This window comes from Vipera ursinii, assembly GCF_947247035.1.
Source record: "Vipera ursinii genome assembly, chromosome: 4".
In the NCBI taxonomy this organism is placed as follows: Eukaryota; Metazoa; Chordata; class Lepidosauria; order Squamata; family Viperidae; genus Vipera; species Vipera ursinii.
Genome location: NC_139514.1, coordinates 61,484,858 through 61,506,696, shown reverse-complemented (window position 1 = coordinate 61,506,696; position 21,839 = coordinate 61,484,858). Strand labels below are relative to the sequence as shown.

General features: G+C 36.7%; 1 protein-coding gene across 9 annotated transcripts in view; it reads right to left on the bottom strand.

The window, feature by feature from the left end:
• Window positions 1-21,839, bottom strand: part of DMD (dystrophin) — a 906,062-nt gene that overhangs the window by 210,126 nt on the left and 674,097 nt on the right. For all 9 annotated transcript variants that reach the window (XR_014492555.1, XM_083362891.1, XM_083362889.1 and 6 more), the window contains one exon: window positions 8,412-8,601. Coding sequence is in view for 8 of the 9 variants with exons in the window: in XM_083362891.1 (XP_083219017.1) it covers window positions 8,412-8,601 (190 nt within the window). In the remaining variant the exon portion in view is untranslated. The remainder of the gene's footprint in view (window positions 1-8,411; window positions 8,602-21,839) is intronic.

Sequence of the window (21,839 nt, the reverse complement as noted above, 5' to 3'; positions counted from 1 at the left end):
TACGAGGTTTAATCCTGACTGGCACTACAGTAGGATCTAGTTTAAATGTTATTGGCAGGCCCGTGTATGTCCCCAGAGCTGAATCAAACACATCTGCAAATTCTTCACATACTGTTGCTAGACTCGTGACTTGTGTCTGGTTGATTCCAGTTACTTGGATGCCTAGTCCATCAAACCAATCAAGCCCGATCAGGTTCATTTGCTGACCCCCTACTACAACAACATCCAGGTGCCCAGAAAACCCCTTAAATTTAATGGCTAGTGTGGCCTCACCCTTGACTGCGACTCTGGCATTCTGGAAATCAGTTAGTATAATGTCAGAAGGCCTCAGCTTGGCCCATCTCTTACTGCGATTACAGATGAAATTAAATGTCTCTAGTGAAATAATAGATACGCCTGAGCCTGTGTACAGCTCCATCTTGCAGGGGACCCCTTGCAACTCCACCTGAAGTCTAAACTTCAGCTTAATGGGGTGGCGAGCTCCTGTACAGCAAATGCTTCTGCGGCTGGAGCAAAACCCCACACTATACTGTCCCGGGGCCCTGATACCTCTCCTGGTTGGGATGTCCGACTGGTGATTTGATGGCTGGTCCCTCTGGTGACATCTGCAGATGGACACAATGTGGCCAGTCTTTCTGCAGGCCCGGCATGTGGCTGTCCAGAACTTACAGTCCAAGCGTTGGTGGCAGCTGCCACACCTGGGCACCTAAGGAAGGGATCTGTGTTGTAAGTCGCCCCTTGTTGCTTGTCTCTGTGACGCTGTTGGTCGTTGTGTCTTTGTAGCTTGTCGACTTCTGTGTCATCATCGGGGGTCTTCTGTGTGTTCAGTGTCCTCGTGGTGGATGGCTTCCACGAGATGAGCTGTTTTGGCAGGCCGCATGGCTCGTACGGCCCCGCCGGCGGCTTCATCCACCATGATTTCTTTCAGCGCATCTGGGAATGACAGAGTCTCTTTAGTGGAGAGTTTTTGCCATGACTCTCGATTCCGGAGACTGCAGACAAGCCGGTCTCGTAGCCTCTCCTCGATGTCGGAGAACTGGCACAGGTGTGCGGCCTGCCTCAAGGCCGCGATGAATTCGGACGCTGTTTCACCTGGCTGCTGAATTCTCTGCTCGAATGCATGGCACCAAGCGATTACTGACAGCTTGGCTTGAAAGTGGTCTCTGAGCTTCTTCTTCAAGTCCATGAACATTACGGACTCCAATGGCATTGGCGCGAACAGGTTCTCCGCAATGTCGAACGTGGCTGGGCCGCACACACAAAGGAGCGTGGCGGCCTTCAGACCGTCCTCAGCAATTTGAATTGTGCGAAGATAGTTCCCGATCCTGAATAGATACGAGGACCATTTTTCTGGGTGAGTTATGTTGAATTCTTCCAGCTTTCCGACCTTGGCCATTTCTGCTGGTCTTTGCGGCTGGGCGTGTGGGCGCTAGCGTGGCTGTGCTAGGTCGACTGTAGGGGAGGGAATTGCTTTTTCCGCCAGGCGCTGCTCAGCCTCTCCCCTAGTGACTCTTCAGCTCAGTTGGAGGAGCAGGATCCCATCCTCGTCGCCAGTGTTAGATACTGGGTTCATGGCTTCAATGATGAGATGAGGCGAATGAGTTCAGCAAAGATCATTGCAGCAATTTATACCCTGGCCTCTAGGCAGCAGCCAGTAGGTTTATAGCAACCTATTGCCACCCTAGAGGCAGCCAATGGCAGCACTGGAGATGGGTTGTCTGAGGAGCTGGGAGCCGTTAGCCAGCTCCCCTGCTTAAACAACCTACCAGCAATTAACCCACATGATGTTCCCTTAACAAGACAAAGCCCAATACATTACACTGGATTCACTGGATTCAGTTTGAAAACAAGTTCTATTTCCTCCACAGATTTGGGGGTATTGGAAATCTCATCCAAGTTATGCTTCTCTGCCAATAGTATGAATTCTTTCTCTGGAAATTGTGTAGATTTCTGTCAGTAAATTTTATAATGTCAGCCATATTTGCAATCTCTAGATACATCAAAAAGTAGATTATGACATCCAAGTTCATATGATCTTTGAGTTCATAAATATTAATTCTAGTTCCCACCAATTGTTTACATATCACTGGCTACACCAGTATACTTTTTACTGTGAAATTTCTTCTTCTGACTAAAATCACAACCCTCTATAAACATTTTTTTAAAATCCTTGTTAAACATAGTCATCCATGCCTGGCATGTTCTTTACATGTTTAAGTGGTGTTAACTGATTTGTTATCCCCTTCTTAAATTGTACTCTGAGCTCATGATTTGAACAGCCTTCATGCTCTGTTTAATCCACAGGAGAAAAATATTGTTGGCAGGAAGCCATTCATTCTTAGGCGAAGCTGGCAGCCTTATGAAGTAAAAGAAGGTAATAGGCATTTGTAGGGTCATTAATACTCCAGAATAATCGTCTTATTACTTGGGACAGCAGTGGAGAAAAAGCTGTATTATTATGGATTTGCCCTGCAGACTCCATTGGGATACATTAAAACTAAGGAGATAAAAGATGTTGACATTCAAACTAATATGACTTTGATATCTAAATACACATGTCTCTTGGGGAAATTTTATTTTATTTAGATAATTTATCAGTCTTTACTGAATAAGTTAGATAAGAAAGTTTCTATTTGTGTATTTTAATGTACTTCCACTGGTAAGTTAGGATAGTAGATTCCAGTGTATACAAGACTGTATATCTTAATATGGCAATGATACTATTGAATGAGTAGCTTATATGTTATTACATTGCTAGTATTATATAAACATATAACTAGAAATTATTACATCTGTCTTAACAGAATCTTCAAGAAGAACTAAAAACCACAAGTTTATTATATTACTGTCCCACCCCCAAAGTGGAAATAGTGATTTTAAAGCCAATTTTTGCACTATGAAAAACAACTGTACACACATGAACTCTGAACATTTTTCTATTAAATTATAGCATAAGATAATATAAATGAACACACCATAACATACATAGAAAACTGGTGCAATTTACTATGCATTTGAGTCAGAGTTTGGGGGGAAAAACCTAACTATGCATTTTTGTTTAATTTACTAAGCAATATTGCAGGTAAGACAGAAAATATTTTTGCAATATAGAAAATAGATGAAATGCAAACTTGAAAATATAATGAAAGTAAGAATTAACTTTTCAAATCTTTTGAGCCTATGTATGTGATAAGGAAAATGAGCTGCTACCTGAATAGCAAAATAATTGAATTAAAGCCAGTCACATGTCCAACTTAGTATTAATTAAGAGGAAAACAAATGGCTAATTATTTTATGCAGAGTAGACAACTGATGGTGGTATCTGTGAAGTACAATTTAGAGACATGCATTTCCAATTTAACTTTATGACACCAGCTACTACAGATATATTGGATGGTTATAAATAGACGTGTCTTTAGCTGAAGATGGAACCTTTTCTAAATTACCATAGAGATGTCAGTACCATTTCTGGAGCTTGATGAGAATGTGTGTTTCATATTTAAATTTCAGTGCAAAGATTTGGGAAAGTGGAACATCAAGAAGGGACATAGTTTATATTAATTGCCTGTTTATCAGTTACATTAAAGTGTCTTCCAATGTTGGGTGAAACTGTTTAAGGCTTCCAGTCTCTAAGCTTCCAGGAGTTTGGGAAGTTGAGTAAATAGAGACAATGTTTGAGAGCAGTTTGGCAATGTTTCCCCTGGCTCATGTGGGCACCTTTGCTACTTTCTTCCAGATTTCAGGGGGGCTTTTATGGCCTGCATGGTTATTTCCTTCATACTCACTTGTAAAAGAGAAGGATGGTCTTGATCTTAAAACATGGTTAATGAAAGAATATATATTCCTTTAAGCTATACCCCAGTATGGGGAACCTATCAAGAACCAAGGAACCTAAGAGTATGATTATAACAATTATTAGACAATAAGGGATTGTTTTAGATGTACTGTTTTGCAATATTTTAATTTTTTAGAAATAATCAAGAACAACACTTGTATGAAATACAGTCAATGTTTTGAGGGTTTTTTAATTTTAAAGAATATTATTAAATATTTCACTTCTATATTATTACTATGGATAAAGACACAATCAAGAGACACTGAAGATGCTTGCATAATGTTTCAAAGAATTAGCAATCTTCACATTCCAAGAATAAACTCAAGCAAGATATGTGTCAAAGAAATTCTGATACAAAGCTGATAGCACTCAAAGATAAATTTTTTACCACTACCATTGCACTCCTATTCTGTATATTCAAGTATGAAATCTGTGAATTCTAGAAACAGAGTGTACAGAAAGTCTGCATGTTACATAAAACTGTGTAGGAAGGAATAGTAACAGTTTATCAGAACTGAATATTGTGCAGATGGTCTTAGATATTGGTGATTGTGTACTCATCGGTTCAAATATAGGATGTTTAATACTTTAATATTTCTTTGTATATGTGTATGTTTATCTATCTCACCATCTCTGTCTTTCTTGACTATCTGTTCTCTCTCTCTCTCCATCATGATAGAAAAAAGAAAAAATGCCTGGTGCAAGCAACCAGGACTACTCCACAAATATGCTCAAGTATGTAGTTTATTGCTGATCATCTATACTACAAGAATCTCACCAGACTGTCTGCCTTCCCTTGGAAACAGCAGATATAGACCTATCGATTTGACTTCAGACATTTGTTCTCCTGAACCAACCAGAAAGTCTTTTTACCCCCCTGCCCCAGGGGTCCCCTCTTCTTCAGCTGATAATTCCCCCACAAAAAAATCTAATGAAATTACCTCCATCAGGAAATAAGTAAAGTGAGATCTAAAATATTTTATGATAAGTAAAAAACCAGAAAGATTTCCGACTGCTGTAGACATTCCATCAAATCCTCCCCCGAATAACCAGACTAAACATTGTAAGCATAAAGTGGAAAATATGGAAGCTTTAATAAAGTTTTAATAAAACAAAAACAAAAACAAAGGAAGGACAAGTAGAACTGCTTCACCTGTTAGTAAATGGTGAAAAATCAGGTATACTCATAGTCCAGTGAATTATATTGTGTATTTAAATAGTATTTATTTTTGTAAATAATATCTATTTATATGAATTGTAATGCAAATTGTAACTTTTTATTATTTTTTATTTTTAATGTTATCCTCTCTTTTGGCTTTGTTAGGTTCTATAAATTTCATATACAATTTTATTCCTGCCACAATCATATTTTTTTTAGGAAACCTACATATTGAGCCCTGTGAAATGGCTTGGGCGGGGGATCTTGGAAAGGGCAGGAATGCTGGTACTTTCCTACCTATAGCACCTCCCTTAAGCTTTTATTCTAGGAAATTTTTAACATGTTATTTGAATCTTTAAGATATCATTTTCATTTTTTTAACTTACAGAATTAGAATTGAATATCCCTAAGAATTAGGAATTAGGAATATGCCTAAGAATTAGGAATATGCCTAAGATCTAGGAATTGTTTATAAACAGATATTTCATCTCTGAAACATATTATTCTATCAGTATATTGAGTGATTTAAATTGTTTCCTAGTAAGGGATTGTAGAATCTTATTTCAATTTAGGTATCCTTGAATTTAAAGCACTAATCACTCATTGATTAATTAAATTAAATTAATTTAAAGCACTAATCACTCAATTTAAAGCAACCTAGAACTAAGGAGAAACTTCCTAACAGTTAGAACAATTAACCAGTGGAACAACCTGCCTCCAGAAGCTGTGAATGCTCCAACACTGGAAGTTTTTAAGAAGAGACCGGACAGCCATTTGTCTGAAATGGTATAGGGTTTCCTGCCTGAGCAGGGGTTGGACTAGATGACCTCCAAGGTCCCTTCCAACTTTATTATTATGATTATGATTATGATTTATATGGTTCTTTTCATCCCGTTTAAAAACAGATTACATAATCTTTAAAAATAACCCTATATAATGGTTAAATTATTCAACATTTTAACCTTAAGGTTTCAGATATAAAATAAATGTATCCTACAAAAAAGTTTCTGGGAAAAATATATGCTTTCTATATATAATCCAGAAATGTTAATTTAGTTTCAGAATCCAGTTTATTTTAAAATTGTCTTAAAAAAATTTATTTGTTTCATTCATACTTGTTTTGAAAAGTTTATGAAAAGTACCAATATCTAATTAAATTGTTTCACAGGTTTAATATATAGTGATTAGAGCAATAAAACAACAGGATAGATATAAAGCAATTTCAGTATTGAATCTAATATAAGTAATCTAGAAAACAATGCCACCATCTATAATTATTGGTACAAACTCACAAGAGTAATTAACACAGCTGAGATGTTATATAAATATTATTATAGCAGAAAGTCAAGATTATTATGTTTCATTCCCTTCACATGGGCATCTATCAATCCACTGCTCATGGTGGAACCCAGGGTGTATTTAATTTAGACAACAAATTATAATTCATACTGCTCCTTTGAGATACTTTGTAGGGGAAAAAATCCATAGATATAAATCATTTCAACTTTTCTTTATGTCAAGTAAGAAAAATTAGTCTTCCATATATGTGTCCAACAACCTCAGCAGGCAAAGAAAACCAACAATTACTGTTGTATTTCCCAGTCTGTCTCACCACTTTTGAGATTAAACCCTAAAGGATATATTAGCCAGCAATATTTCTTTCTAGTATGGAAACATATCTAGAGATTTTAAGACCAATTATATACATGTAATTACATTATATTCTTAAGAACTATTAGGTGATTAAGAAGTTTCTCAGATGAACAAACATTAGGCTGTTAAGAAATTCTAGTATTGATAAAATGAAGACAGGCAGTTGGCTCAGGTATTGTGTCTCCTTTTTTATTTTATATTAAATTAATTATTTCTAGCACAATTATGATTATTATTCTTGGTTTATCACTCTTCTTCATTCTTCTTGAAATGTTATAAAAAATTAAAACATTGATAACATTCTAATCTGCATTTGCCCTTTTATTATAAGCTAGAAAAGGGAAAATCAGTATAATAATAATTATTAAATAGTGCCCAAAGAAGCATCATCAAACTGTTAAAGTAATTCCACTTTTTGCAGATTTGTGCAGATCATTCGGAGGCTGTTGGGGTCTTTGCATGTGTGTGCTTCACATTAAAGATGGTCCCAATGGAACTATTCTTTGTGAATATCTGTAGCTCAGGTGTAGGATGAGGGTGAAGGTTCATTCTCTGAGCGTGTGGGTTGGTTTCTGAACATTTTGTTACCAGGTTAGGTAACATCTTCAGCGGCATTTAGGGGATATCTTTTTAGAAGAGCACTGACACAGACATCCCCTAACTGCTGCTGAAGATGTTATCTAGCCTGGTAACTAAACATTTGGAAACCAACCCACAAGCTCAGAGAAGGAACCTTTACCCTCATAGACAAGTATGCACAACTAGGGACAATGTCAGAGCAACTATGAATAAGCTATGTGCACAATTATGTACAATTTGTAGCTACCTTAATGATTCTGTAATGTTTTAATTTTGTTAACATATGTTGTAAAGTGCCTTATTATAATAACAAGATGTTGTTTCTGTTTTAATATGTTTGTCATCTTATTAAGGGACTGATTTTCTTAAAACTTTCATTTTCAGTGATAAGTACAATATTATTATATTATTATACTAATGAAAATATTGTACCATTAGTTTATATAAAATGTGAGCTCTGATTATCATTATTAAGTGCAAGTTCAGACACTGTTTCAATTCTTTTCAATTAATATGAATTAGTAGGAAAGCTTACCTTTTCTACTGATTTCCTAATTAAAAAAATATATTAATTGACTCCCTTCTCCCAATATACACATTACTTAATACAAATTGCTCATATATATGAGGGGGTGGGGGGAGAGATAGCAACATTACCTTATTTTGTTCAAAATAAGAAAAGCCAAGGAGTATAACTTCTGAACATATGATTTATTTGATATGGGATTAATATTCTCTACTATCTAAATTTATGAATGAAATATTTATTTAAAGGTCAGAAATAGAGAGATATATCTACAGCTAACTTTAAAAGCCTTTGATTGTTTTGGTTTGAGGCATACTCATGTCATGGTTTAACAGTGGGCTAATGCCTCCTTAAGTAACAGTAGCTCAAGGTTGACTCAGCCTTCCATCCTTCCGAGGTAGGTAAAATGAGGACCCAGATTGTTGGGGGCAAGAAGCTGACTTTGTAATAATGCTGCTTGGGGGACCCCCGAAAGCCCTAATAAGCAGGCCTATACATAGAATGAAGGCTATTGCTAAGCACATTGATTTGTGCTTCTTAGATTGTAAGCCGCCCTGAGTCTTCGGAGAAGGGCGGGATATAAATGGGATTAAAATAAATAAATAAAATAAAGTAGTTCATCATTACAACATTGCTATAATTTCAATTGCTTAGCTTACCTGCCATTGCCTCATGAGCTCCCGTACTCCTTGAGCATCTTCTAGGATTCTCTCTTTACGTGTGGCATCCTGAAGGACATTGGCAGTGGTTTCTGCTTCTGTAAGCCAGGCAAGAAACTTTTCCAGATCTAAATAGAACTGTTGCAAGAGCCTTAGGGCTGCTTCCAATGAGGCCTCTCGCTCTCCAACTCTGTAAAAGAGCAAACATAGTTATGTGAAGATGAGTAACTGTGAACCCAAAGTGGTTTATTCACTCATATAGACGTTTTCAGTAATACTGAGATGAAATTTGAATTAGGTGTCATAAATCCTTTTAACTAATGTTTCCTTCTGAAATCACTGTTAAAACTAATCCCTACCCTTTTGCAAAGGGAAGATCAAGGTGGCAATTTAGTGGCATTTTCATTGATAATGGACAGTTATGGTTCTCCAGAAGTGAACATAACAATGTTAGACTTTTACTATTATAATTTGAAACAAGCTCCTTAATCATAGGTTTTTCAAATTCTATTTCTAAATTCTATATAAACCTAGTAAAAGGTGTTATATAAGGCATTTCTCAACCACTGACTAGTTATAATTTGCTGAAAACTAATAAATTTCAGGGATAGGGAGTGTGATCTTATCTATTTATAACAGTTGACTATTTTCTTTAAAAAGTTAACTTTTTAAAAAGAATATGCATATGTATATATGCACATACAAGAAAGAAGAAGAAACAAAAATATAGAATCAGGTGAGTGTCAAGATGCTTACAAATGTGATAAAGATGTTTTTTCTGTATCCATATTCATAATTTATTAAAGGAACATGAATATTTGAGGGAGACAGGTGGTTAAGAAATACGAAATATAAATACATAAATAAACAAATAATCTTTAATCCCCAAATCATGATTAAACTCAATGCAGAATACAAATATCAGAAATAACACTATATATCATAGAAGAAAATTTTGAAATTATAAATTATGATTAATCATTAAAAAGAAAAAAGATTATTATTAAAACAAAAAATAAAAAAACAAAAACAAAAAGATGAAATAAAAGATAAAGACTAAAATTCACTAAAATACTATTAAAATTATACTTCCCCATTATACCTTGGCTATTGATTACAACCAATATATTAAGAAATGTTTCTGATTTCTATTTGTATTGATCACAGTTGTTGAATAACTAGTCCTATATTAAGCACACTACAACACAAAATTAAAATAATTTCAGTTGCAAAGTTAAACACTGCTAATCAGTAGTATTTCATTGTGCTTTCCCCAGATCTGGCTACAATTAAAATAGCTTCCTCATCTTTAAAATAAATGATCATTTCTGATCATCTATTATAGTTAGTCATCTTGAAATTCTACTGAGTTTGGCTCTAACATACATATGTTTGTAATATATATTCAGGCTACTCATATACCACTAATATTTTTTAAAAAGCCATACTCCTAAAGCATCTTCCTGACATATTGTGTGAAGGTCAATAATCACAGGAAACTGGCTGTGCCTTTATCATCAGCAGAACATATTAAGCCATAAACAATTCCTGCCAAGCTGAAGCAGCAAGTCTAAAAAAAAAAAGGAATAGTTTTTTTCATCATGGGCTGAATTTTGCTGAACATAAAAGCTTACGCTGCATAATTACTATTTTAAAAATAATTGAAACATTTTTGTTTGTTTCCCTACTGTAAACATAAACATCTATTTAACAGTGCTACCTGCAGAAAAGTAAAGAATGTACAAGTTTTCCACTCTATAAAATAAATGCTGCAAAGCTTATTATGTAAAGTTTCAAAAGTAAAGCAAGTTAGACTACAAATGTGCTACAGGTTAGGCTTCCCAGTCACTATGGCATTAAAAAAAGAAACTGATAGCATATTGTTACAAAAATAAGGTAAATATATATACTAAGAACGAGCCTATCGCACTCTGAACAGAGATGTTTTCAGTACATAAAAAGAAAAAAATGCAAGTCCCCAGAGAGAAATACACACATATAGCACATCAGACTTCATTCTAACTCACGGAAATAAAACACAAAAGCACTGCCCAATTCAATATTAAATGTAAACAGCACCATAATTTAGGCTTTCATCACCTGAGATGCTACTTGATTGAATGATCACAAGGTGTTCCACATAAGAGCTGCCTTTAATGAACCCCCAAAACTGCAATTGTTACAAAATGGAGCAGCCCACTGGTTAACTAGTACTAGATACTAAGAACACAGTAGTTTTTAATGTGTGTGGGGAAGGATTATTATATACTGTCTCTTACTACTGAGAGGAACAGTTAAACACTGAATAATTAGACACTAGACTATAAGATATAAAATGTTTATTTTATTTATTTTTTATTTATTTTAATTCCATTTATATCCCGCCCTTCTCCGAAGACTCAGGGCGGCTTACAAGCTTAGCAGTTTATCTTTAAAAAGTGGAAGTTCATGCATATTTAAGAATAATGATTTGGTTGTCACAGGGCATTTCCTTTCCCTTTTAAAAATGTGTTCTGATTATTATCTTTTTTTTTCTTTTTTCCTCATTTTCTTTTGTCCTATAGTCAACTGCCTTTAGGGTTAGGGAAGCCCTAACATAATCTGCTAAACCTTGTTGCTTTCCTTAAGAAAACACCTGACAGCTAAACTTTCCACTTCCATTTTAATGAAACAACACATCACTGTTTAATTGAAGTATGCTCCAGAAATACAGAATGCTGTTTCTAATACTGACAGCAATGGTCATGCTGGCTGGGGAATTCTAGATATCTAAGTTCACAATTCGAGAAGCTACATAGTTTGGAGACAGCTGATCTATTGCATAAAAGGGAGGGGTAAAATATATGAGCTGATGGTATATACCACAGGTCTGCAGCCCGCGGCTCCGGAGCCGCATGCGGCTCTTTCAGCGGTCTCATGTGGCTCCCAGTCCTCCGCTACGTGTAGTCCAAAAAAAAAAAAGTGGGACTAAAAAAGTTCAACCAATCAATTCAAATATGCAGGGTAGGTGCATATATCGCCTTGGCTCCACTCTTCAGTCATGCGAACACATTTTTTGCGGCTCCCAGTTTTTCCTTTTGTGAGGGAACCGGTTCCGAGTGGCTCTTTCACTGTTTCAGGTTGCTGACCCCTGGTATATACTGTTACTGTTGTTGATTGTTAATATTTCTGTCAGCTGCCTATCTTTGTATTCTTTGAAGCTCGCTAGCAACTGCCATAACCAGGGGGAAGGGGGCACTTGGGAGGGGAAGAGTGCTGGAGGTGTGAAAGAATCTTATGTAAAACTGGAGCATATGGACACTGACAGGATCAAGAGAAGCTAAACCAAGTCATCTTCCTGCCTTGAAGGACACTGGCCATGGGAAAGGAATTTGCTGTGGCACCAGAGGCATCACGTTCCCAAAACATCGGAACAAGACCTGATTGGACTGCTCTCCCAGGGGAGAGGGATTTGGACATTGGGGATTGTTTTCAATATAGGATTTTCTTTAGAGTTGCCTCACACACTGCATTCTAGTATCTTTTCTCAAATACCAATGGAGTCAAGGGTCATTCCTTCCTATGGACAGTGCTTTTTTGTAAAAAAAAGAAAAAAAAGAAAAAGATGCTGGAACTCACACAAGTCATACAACAAGGTTCCATCCAAAAAAGGTGCCAGAACTCCATTCTATGACAAAAAAAGCCCTGCTTAGGGAGCAAGCTGGGGCCAGTCTGACAATGGCATTTGTATATCACTCTTCTTCTGGGCAATCCAGAATGGTAAATAAAAGAAAACATTCAGTAAAACAACTGGCAATAAAACAAAATGATAAAAATGTAGCAAGCTATATAAAATTAGACTATTTATAACTTGTTAACATAGAGGAGTTTCATCCCAGAGGGAATTATTACCTGTAAATGTCAAATGAAATCCAAGTGGTCTATTGCAGTGTTTTTCAACCACTGTTCCGCGGCACACTAGTGTGCCGCGAGATGTTGCCTGGTGTGCCGTGGGAAAAATTGAAAAGTAATTATAAAATACTTTCTTTGTGTTTATTTGATTCCTATTCAAGAGAATTACTTTATATATAGTCAATATAGGCACAGAGTTAAATTTTTTAACATTTTCTAATGGTGGAGTGCCTCGTGATTTTTTCCATGAAACAAGTGTGCCTTTGCCCAAAAAAGGTTGAAAAACACTGGTCTATTGTACCTGCAACATTCTTGATCACAGCTTTTAAGCCACAGAGCAAAGCCTGCATATACTTACTCAGCTATGTCTAAGTATGTACAATTTATTTTGCGCTGAAAAACAAGACCCCATTCATGGACATGGAGTCTACACATTTACAACTGATTCATATTTGGTAATGTATAGGCCAGGGGTCAGCAACCTGAAACAGTGAAAGAGCCACTCGGAACCGGTTCCCTCACAAAATGAAAAACTGGGAGCCGCAAAAAATGTGTGCGCATGCATGTACATGCGCGCATGCGCAGAACAGGGTTTGGCTGAAGAGTGGAGCCAAGGCGATATATGCACCTACCCTGCATATTTGAATTGATTGGTTGAACTTTTTTAGTTCCACTTTTTTTGGGGGGACTGCACATAGCAGAGGACTGGGAGCCACAGGAGACCGCTGAAAGAGCCGCAAGTGGCTCCAGAGCCGCGGGTTGCAGACCTGTGGTATAGGCTATCAAGTACATTGTATTGGATAAAGGGATGATGGCTGAAGAAAGGGCCAGAGGTTCTCAAGCTGTATAACAGTTCTTCAGCAGCAAGATTACTAAGTGCTGTGTGAAGTGTGCACATTCACCAAAATTAGTCCCAGTTTGAAAGTCCATTCCCTTCCACAATCAATGTTTTCAGATTCCATAGATGGAAATAATTGGAGATGTACTGCCAATAAATGGAACAGAGTCCTGCCTTCATATGTAAGAGGCAAGATGGCCGTTGCCCACTGAGATGAGTTTCACAGTAAATACTGATTAACTGCTGAATTACCATCCAGCGAAACCACTGATCTAATCCAGCTCAGTTTGCTTACTGGCAGGACTCAGATGCTGTACATTCTGGTCAAATGATAAAGAGAGAATGCCAGTGAGAAGATATTGATTTTTTACTGAATATACTAAGTATCCATCTAGTTGAAAATACCATCAGGTTTGCCAAGTCTTCAACAGATGACCAGCAGTACACCAAATGCCTCTAGACAACTGATCAGTGACACTGCTACCATTGCTGGTACTGTATATTCCCTGCTATCCAAGTAGCTCAATCAGTTGTGCCATTTAATATGGCTCCTGGTCTACCAAGCTCCACTCAACACTCTTTTCTTCAGACCTGCACCTGTCTTGGAAAATATGAAAATCATTGCCTCCTGCACTCTCCACAGAGCCCTGCAATACTTAAAATCCTCTAATCATACATCAACTTTCCACAGTATGCACACTCCACCTTCAGCATTGTTCACCACCAATATCAAGTGGCAGTCACTAACTTCCAATCAATCTGTCACAGTTATGGGGTAAAAGGAGGAAAATGCTGTATTTTCAGTACTTGAAAACTTTGACAGTGTATATCAAGTTTTGTTAAACTCTAGAAGAGCTACTATCGTAGACATATATTCTCATTTACAAATATCAACATAAAGTCCACATCAATTATTAAGTAGAAGAAATTAATAACAAAAAGGGGGAAAGATATACATAATTTTTGCATATGCTGCTGATACACCAAATTGCTAAAATATATTTCATTATAGACTTGGGAAAGGCTATTATCTTGGTGCTAATGATATAGTAAAGGCATCTGGTTTCCTTTGTTAAGAATCTCTATTTGAATAAGACAGTTCTTAATATAGATTCTTCAAAAAGAAGACTAAATGATCACCTAGTGCCCATTATGTTATTTACATGCGTGGATTTATTTCTTCTGGTATTTTAAATTTGGCAGACACAATGACATGATCAATTCATAATCATAATACTGAGACAGTAACAAGTTAATCCACATTGAAAATAAACCAAGTAATTAGGAAACAATTAAAAGATTAGAAGTAAGAGAAGAGAAACTAGGAAATGATCCAAACCATGAATCACTACCAAGAAATCAACAAATTCATTCACAAAGAAATCTAAAATCAAGAGCTGGGAAATTAGCATGAAACAGAACAAAAGAAAGGCTGCTATAGTAATTCAGCAGAACTCTACTCCCAAGCAAAGGTTTATATACCTTGTTCTTAGTACAGCTGTTGGGTTACTTGTGATTGCTTTGATTTGAGCAATGTTCCTTTAAAAAGCATTTTCTTACAAATTAGTGTTCCTTTAATCTCCCAGTCTTGTATTTTGGATTCTGAACAATCTGTTTTCAAAGGAGCTTGATATAATCTCTTTGTATTTTTTAGACAAAGTTGTCTTGATCATAGGCAGAGAATGGCCCAGGAAAAAAACCTTCTGTGAAGCTCTTGGATTTCCAGAATAATGATTGAAGGAGACCATGTATCATTATCAAACTGAATTTAGTTCCAAAGTAGCATCCAAAAAAAGGAAGGTGGAATAAAAAGGAAAGAAATGGAGATATCTGCAGTGACTTAGGAAATGAGGTTCCAGAAGATCTGCAGATTCCATCAATCAGTGATATGGTAACAAAACATCAGAAAGGATTATAAATAGAGAAAGAACATTTCCTAATTCTTTGCAACATATTACTCTTGAGATTTTATAATAGCAAACAATTGTGTCAAAATAATAATTAATTGGACAAAATTCATTTAAAATGCAATCTTGACTTTCAAGGGTACTTAAGTGCAAAGTCGTTATGAAAATAATTATATTTTGAAAGCACCTATTTTAATGACTCCCAAAGCAGAATTTCACAAGAATTAAATGTGTTGATAGATTGTAAAACAGCAATTAAGATTCAAAAGGGTATTTTAAATTGTTCGTGTAGTTTTCATTTAAACTTCTTAGTCTAAGTTTCCATCTGTTTACAATTGCAACATTTTAAAAGTTAATAAATTTGAATGAATTATATAAATTTGAATTAACAATAAAATAATATCTTATTAAGAATTAAAAAGAGCTTTTCAAATATATCAAGAAACTGTAAATGTAAGCATAAATGTTAATTATTTTTCATAGCTGTCAGATCCACCAATATGTCCTGCCATTCTGTTGGAGGGGGGAGGGAGGCTGGCATTACGTACAGTCACCCATGCCCTTGTGACATCTCGCCTAGACTATTGTAACGCTCTCTACATGGGGCTGCCCTTGAGATCCACTCGGAAGCTTCAACTGGTGCAAAGTGCGGCGGCACGGACACTCTTGGGAGCCTCCCGATACTCCCATATCACACCTCTCCTCCGTGCGCTGCACTGGCTTCCGGTTGCCTTCCGTGTGAAGTTCAAGGTGCTAACAATGACATTCAAAGCCCTACATGGCATGGGTCCGGACTACCTACGGGAGCACCTTCTGCCGATGTCAGCACCCCACCGTCCTGTGCGCTCCCACAGAGAGGGCCTCCTCAGGGTGCCACCGCTCAAGGAATGTCGGCTGGTGGCCCCCAGGGGGAGGGCATTCTCAGTGGGTGCGCCAGCCCTCTGGAACACCTTACCTACCGAAATCCGGATGGCCCCTGACCTCCGTACCTTCCGTCGCGACTTAAAAACTTTTTTGTTCCAGCAGGCTGGCCTGGCATGATAGCGTTAATTGGGGTCCCAGTTTGTGTGCATTAGTGTTTCTTATTATTTTATTGTTCGGTCTGTATACCTTCCCTTCCTCTGTACACCGCCCCGAGTCCCTCGGGAGAAGGGCGGTTTATAAAAACTAATAAATAAATAAATAAATAAATAAATTTTGGGGATGCTTTCGCTTTTACTGCATGCTTGGGAAATAGAGAGGGGGAATTGTTCTTGGAGACATAACAGACTCCCTCCCAGCCAGTTCCAAGTCCATTGTGCCCTGATAGTGACCTGTTATCTGCCTGGCACCTCAGCATTCTCAAAACATCTTCTTGGCATCACATTGGCTGCCGGTGGAATGGTTGGGGGGGTTGGGATTGGGGCAAATGAAAGAATTATGTTGTGCTTTGCACAGGACTTTCAGATTCCTTATATTAGGCAGCATCTCCAAAAGTGGTCAACCCAGAGAGGTGTACAGCTTTACCATGGGGACCGTGCACACGATGTCAGCTCAAGGCAGTGATAAGGAGGAAGCTGAGTGCTGGGAGGAAGCCTCATCCAGGTTTCCCCCTAGATTGGACCTCTCTAAATGGACAGAGGACGTTGGAAGCCTGGATGACTTGTCAAGAGTCAGGTGGTCCATAGGCATTGGAAAGCAGGACAACTGGGAAGGAAGGGCCAAGGGGGTGACTCTCACCCTTGGTAGTCACAGTGCCCAATGATTGATGCGGCAACCAGATTTGGAAGAGCTTGAGGACAAGAAAGAGGAAGACAGAGAACCTGACCACGCCAACCTACTGATGAAGCAAGCTATGAGATTCATGATGACCGCCTTCTAAACCCTCAAGGCACACAAATCTCATCCTAAAGCTGATGCCAGTGAGATCCAGTAAGTCCAAGAGGAGGATGACTGAGGGAGAGTGTCACCATTAGACACCACAGCGGAGGGCTTGGAGACCCTAGCTTCGGCCACTGTAGCTGCAGGTGCAGCACCGAGAGGGGTTGCCATGGTGGCTGGCCTGGTGGGGACTGGCCTGGCAAAGACCTCATCCTTGGAGTGAAATTTGATGGGGACACCCAGCAGTGGGGTTCTTTCTCACCCACATCTGGATCTACATCTAGGAGTATGGCTCAGAAATACATACTGAAGGTACCAAAGTGAGGAGTGTGACCCTGACATTGAAAGGAACAAGAGTGGGGAAAGACCTTGCCCCTATCCCCAAAGAATATTGGGATTTAAGAGAGGTGTTCAGTGAGAAGGGATCAGATGAGCTTCACCCCCCCCCCACCGGCCGACAGACTGTGCCATAGAAATCCTGCTGGGAGCTAAACTGCCCAAACCAAAAATCTGTTTGATGACCCCCCAAGAGAGTTAGATGAGTTATAACTGTTCACTGACAAAAACCTTGCCCATGGATTCATTCAACTGGTGTAACCTAGGGTGGCAGCCCCCATCTTGTTCTTGGATAAAAAGGACAGGTCGCTTCATCTATGTGTTGACTATAGGGGTTGAATGGGGTATTCATAGAAAATGTCTTGCCGCTGATGAAAGACATGTTAGTTCACCAGGCTAAAGGCAAGGTTTTTTCTAAGTTAGACCTGTGAGAGTCTTACAGGGTGGGGGGGGGAGAAGAAATAAAATCTCCACCTGTCCCTTGTTACAGAAATGGACTACAGATCCATTTAGTCTAGTTGCAGTCTAGTTCTAATTTCATTTCAGACTGTTTAATTCAAACTTTGTTGTCACATTTTGTTTCTTGATCACTAGCACTTGGAAGACAAATGATGTGTTCAGGTCTGGGCATTTCAGGATAGGTTCACTGGCAAAAAACCGTTTAAGTTTCTCTTAATGCTGCCTGACACTCCAGAAGCTGGCTGGGCTTAGACATGTCCTCCCCTTTCATCTTTAGGAGGTTAGTAATGGGGAGTGCTATTTGGGCGAAAGATGGAATAAATTGGTGGCAATTGCTTCCTGGTTCAGAGCGGAGCCCAGTGCAATACAAATACATTAGCACTCCCTTGTATAGGTGCTCATGCAGCACCTCATTGATGAATTGCATAAATATGGCAGGGGCACCCTGGAGGCCAAAAGAGAGTACTTTAAATTGGAAGCACCCTAGTGTGCAGTTAAAAGCCATTTTCCATTCATTCCTTGCTTTGATCCTTATATTATGAAAAGTGTCTAGATTATAAAATGGTATACTTCAAAGTACATAGCTGACAAAGTGAAATGGATCATTTCATCATTTCATTTCTCGTGGCCTCTTCAATATGTCTTATATGCATGCAAAGGCCAGCAAAGCAGGTATTTCAACAAGAATTGTCCATGCTGAATTTCTGATAGTTCTGGGCAACACTTCAGTTTATGGAATGCGGTACAATCAAATCTATTTCTTTCAAAGGAAAATGTTCCTCTGAGGCTTCTCATGAACCTGATTTTTAGGTCTTTTAGATTGTGTTCTGATTTTTTTCTACATCTCCTAGATTACCAGAAGTATAACATAAGCATAAATTTAGATTCAATTTCAGCATACGTGAAACAAGATTTAGACAAATGAACTAGAATTCCTTTGAGCAGTTGAGTCAAGTTAAATGTGATAAAGACCAGCTTAAATTCAAAGTTGATTTATATTTCTTATATTTCTTTATTCTTTTCTCTTGACAATGTTTTAAGAAAATGGAAAAGCTACTAAATAATCTTTGTCAGGATGATCCTTCAATAGGCTATTGTGCTATTTTTCACATTTTCAAGCTTTTTGTTTATTTTGGGTTCACATTGTTAGAATATCAAATTTGGTGGTTTATTTTCTGTTTGGTCCCACCTTAAAATACCTTTGACTCAGTTGAAAACTGTTTCAGTGATGAAATACTTCGTATATTCCTTCAGGTTTGAATCCTGGCACTAAAACCAACTCTGATATAAACAATGTTATTGATATACATGCTATCAATAACATTGTTTATATGAGAGTTGGTTTTAATGCCAGGATTCAAACCTGAAGGAATATATGAAGTATTTCATCACTGAAACAGTTTTGATTCAATAATATCACAGCAGAATTTTATTTTAAGACTAGCTGGTAAATTGGAAGTGTCAACTACTATTACATTAGATCACATTTTAATCAAACCTTTGTAGAAGTTTGGATAAAGTTTAGGTTTTAATTAGTCACTTTAAAGAAGTGTCATTTTATATCTTTGGTTTTGATATCATCACTGTCTTTGAAATTCCACATTTTTAGACAAATTGGAAGAATGAACTTGGGCTTCTAACCTAATTACTTATCTTTAAAATTTTATCTGTTTATTTATTGTTATTTACTTGCTGCCCGAATAAGTAATGCAAATATATGCCAAAGTAATGAGCATCAGATGTTGAAGTACTGAAGGACAGAAATGTGTGTGTCCTACAGTCAGTTCAGTATCATCTAAACTAGATTATAATCAAGAATATTGGACTACAATGTTCAATCATCAGTGCTGATGTTTAAATTAACATAGTAGTGCTTTATCAACCTCACATAGTTTAACATGTTAAACATAGTTTTGTCCTGGCCCTTAGCAAAAATACCTGAGGGAAAAATTATTCATTATCGAAAAAAGGTAGTCTTTTCTGATAAATTCATGCACGTGTGCAGTGTAGGAGAAAAGAAAACACCAGTAGGTTATGACTTAAAGTTTCACTAGGTTTTGCAATTAAAAGCAGCAGAACAATAGCAATAATGAATATTTTAGTAGTCTCTAACTCTTCTTGTTTTGACTGAAATATGTTGAAATGCTTTATGTGGACTATTTCCCTTATTGGGTAGACATTAAGTTTGCATGTGCTTAAATATAATAATTTGGAAAAATGCTTTTGGATCTTCTGCAAGCACTACGTGTTTCAGCTATTTATTAATGCATCTGAAAAATGTATTATTGCTTTAGGGTCCTCCTTAACTAATGAAGGGATTTTTAAAGCAGCAATACTATTTTAAGGCTTGTTTGGAAGTCTAAAAATATTCAGGTTGCTTTAAGAGAGAGAGATGCAGTGTTTATGCTTCAGCAAGATTTGCTTCTGAATCATTTTTAAAGCATTCATAGCCCTAGTAAATACCACACAGATGCATTCTAGGAGATTGCCACAAATAAATCAACGAATCACTTCTAAGCCTCCTTTAAATTAAGCTTCTGGTGACATGTCTATGCTTCTTTTTTTAAGAAACTAAGTCTATTTAATGGAGACATAAGTGGAAAGAAAGAAAAGATAAACAGATCACTTGTTAGGACTGAAAATTTCATCAATGTCTGCAGTTAAAAACAGCAGAAAAATAGCTTACCAGACTAAAATAAAAAAATAAGAATATGAAAAGTGAAAAACTTCTTTCTTGAGCCTTTCTAATCATTAGGCTTTCTTCAGACCTTTCTTTCTAGCATCCTTAATGCCCAAACTGGAAGTATCATAAGTCAAAAATGAGTTTACAGTAATCTTTTAATGTCTTTTATTCTGCATATCAAATTAATCCTATATTTATGAAATAATCTTCTATGCCAATGTATCTATTTCCAACGGAGACATTTATAAAAATTTCTATTAGCCTGAATTAATGTAGATTTTGATTAGTTATGAGCATATTTCAAAGCATGACTTTCAGACATTTTTTTCTGAAAATCTTTAAGTATAATCTCTGAGCCTCATTTTAAAGGGCAGCAATTGCAAAGTGACTTCAGCTAAACTTTATTTTTCATTATGTTAAGGTCAACCGTAAGCATTTTTTTGTGCATTCAATAAAAGCATGCTATACAATGCTATTAAAAATATTTTATCAATTATTTACTCAAACTTAAGACATTTCAATTGACTGTTTTATATGATAAAATTGTTTACTTTATCTTATTCCATGGACTACTATTGTTTGAATGTATTCTATTGCAACATTTTAAAATCTAGCTGCTTGTAAGAAATTTCTGAGCACGAATTAATTTATATGCTCCAAATAATAGAGATAGTGTTTTAAAACTGCAAAGTAAAATCTGCATTGACATGCTTGTATCGTATTAGAAATGCATACTTGAAATTAATCAATACTTGGCCTCCAGATGTTTGAACGTTAGCTAAAAATGAAGAGGCTTAATGAAGCAAATAGTTGTGAAAACAAAATTTAATTCTCTCACCAGACTGTAATTTTAAATGCAGTAAAATTGTAATCAATGTCTAGATAATCATACAATCCTAAATACAAATACAAAGTATCATTTAAATATCAGTGTCCAATTAGGATTAGGTGCAAAGCCTGCCAGACTATCCCTTTGTCCCAATCAAACACAATCCAAGTGAGGCTTATTTCTCAGTCTTTATTTTTTCATATTTTTGTCATTTAGTTAATAGTTATTTTCAGCATTACCTTCATACTCCTCTACAAAATCAAGTGAATAACTAGTGCCAAAATATTGTTTTAAATCAACCAATTAATTAATCACTGTTTTGATGAATAAATGATGAATAAATGATGCCTCTGCAATGAACTCTAACTTCAGAACTATATTGTGAAAGCAGAGATTTTTGAGGTTCATGTAGAACAGATCAGAAACCCTTATCACACCTCAAGCAAATTAAAAACAAATTCTCTCATTTTTATCAGGTTTAGAATCATTGGATAGAAGTTATACAGCAGCAGCTATAACTGCAATAACAGTAGATGCCAACTTTGAAAGTGGGTTAGGATAATATTTTTAGCATGTTATTCATTTTCTTGGGTATCGTTATTACTCAAAAACTGCTGTCATATAA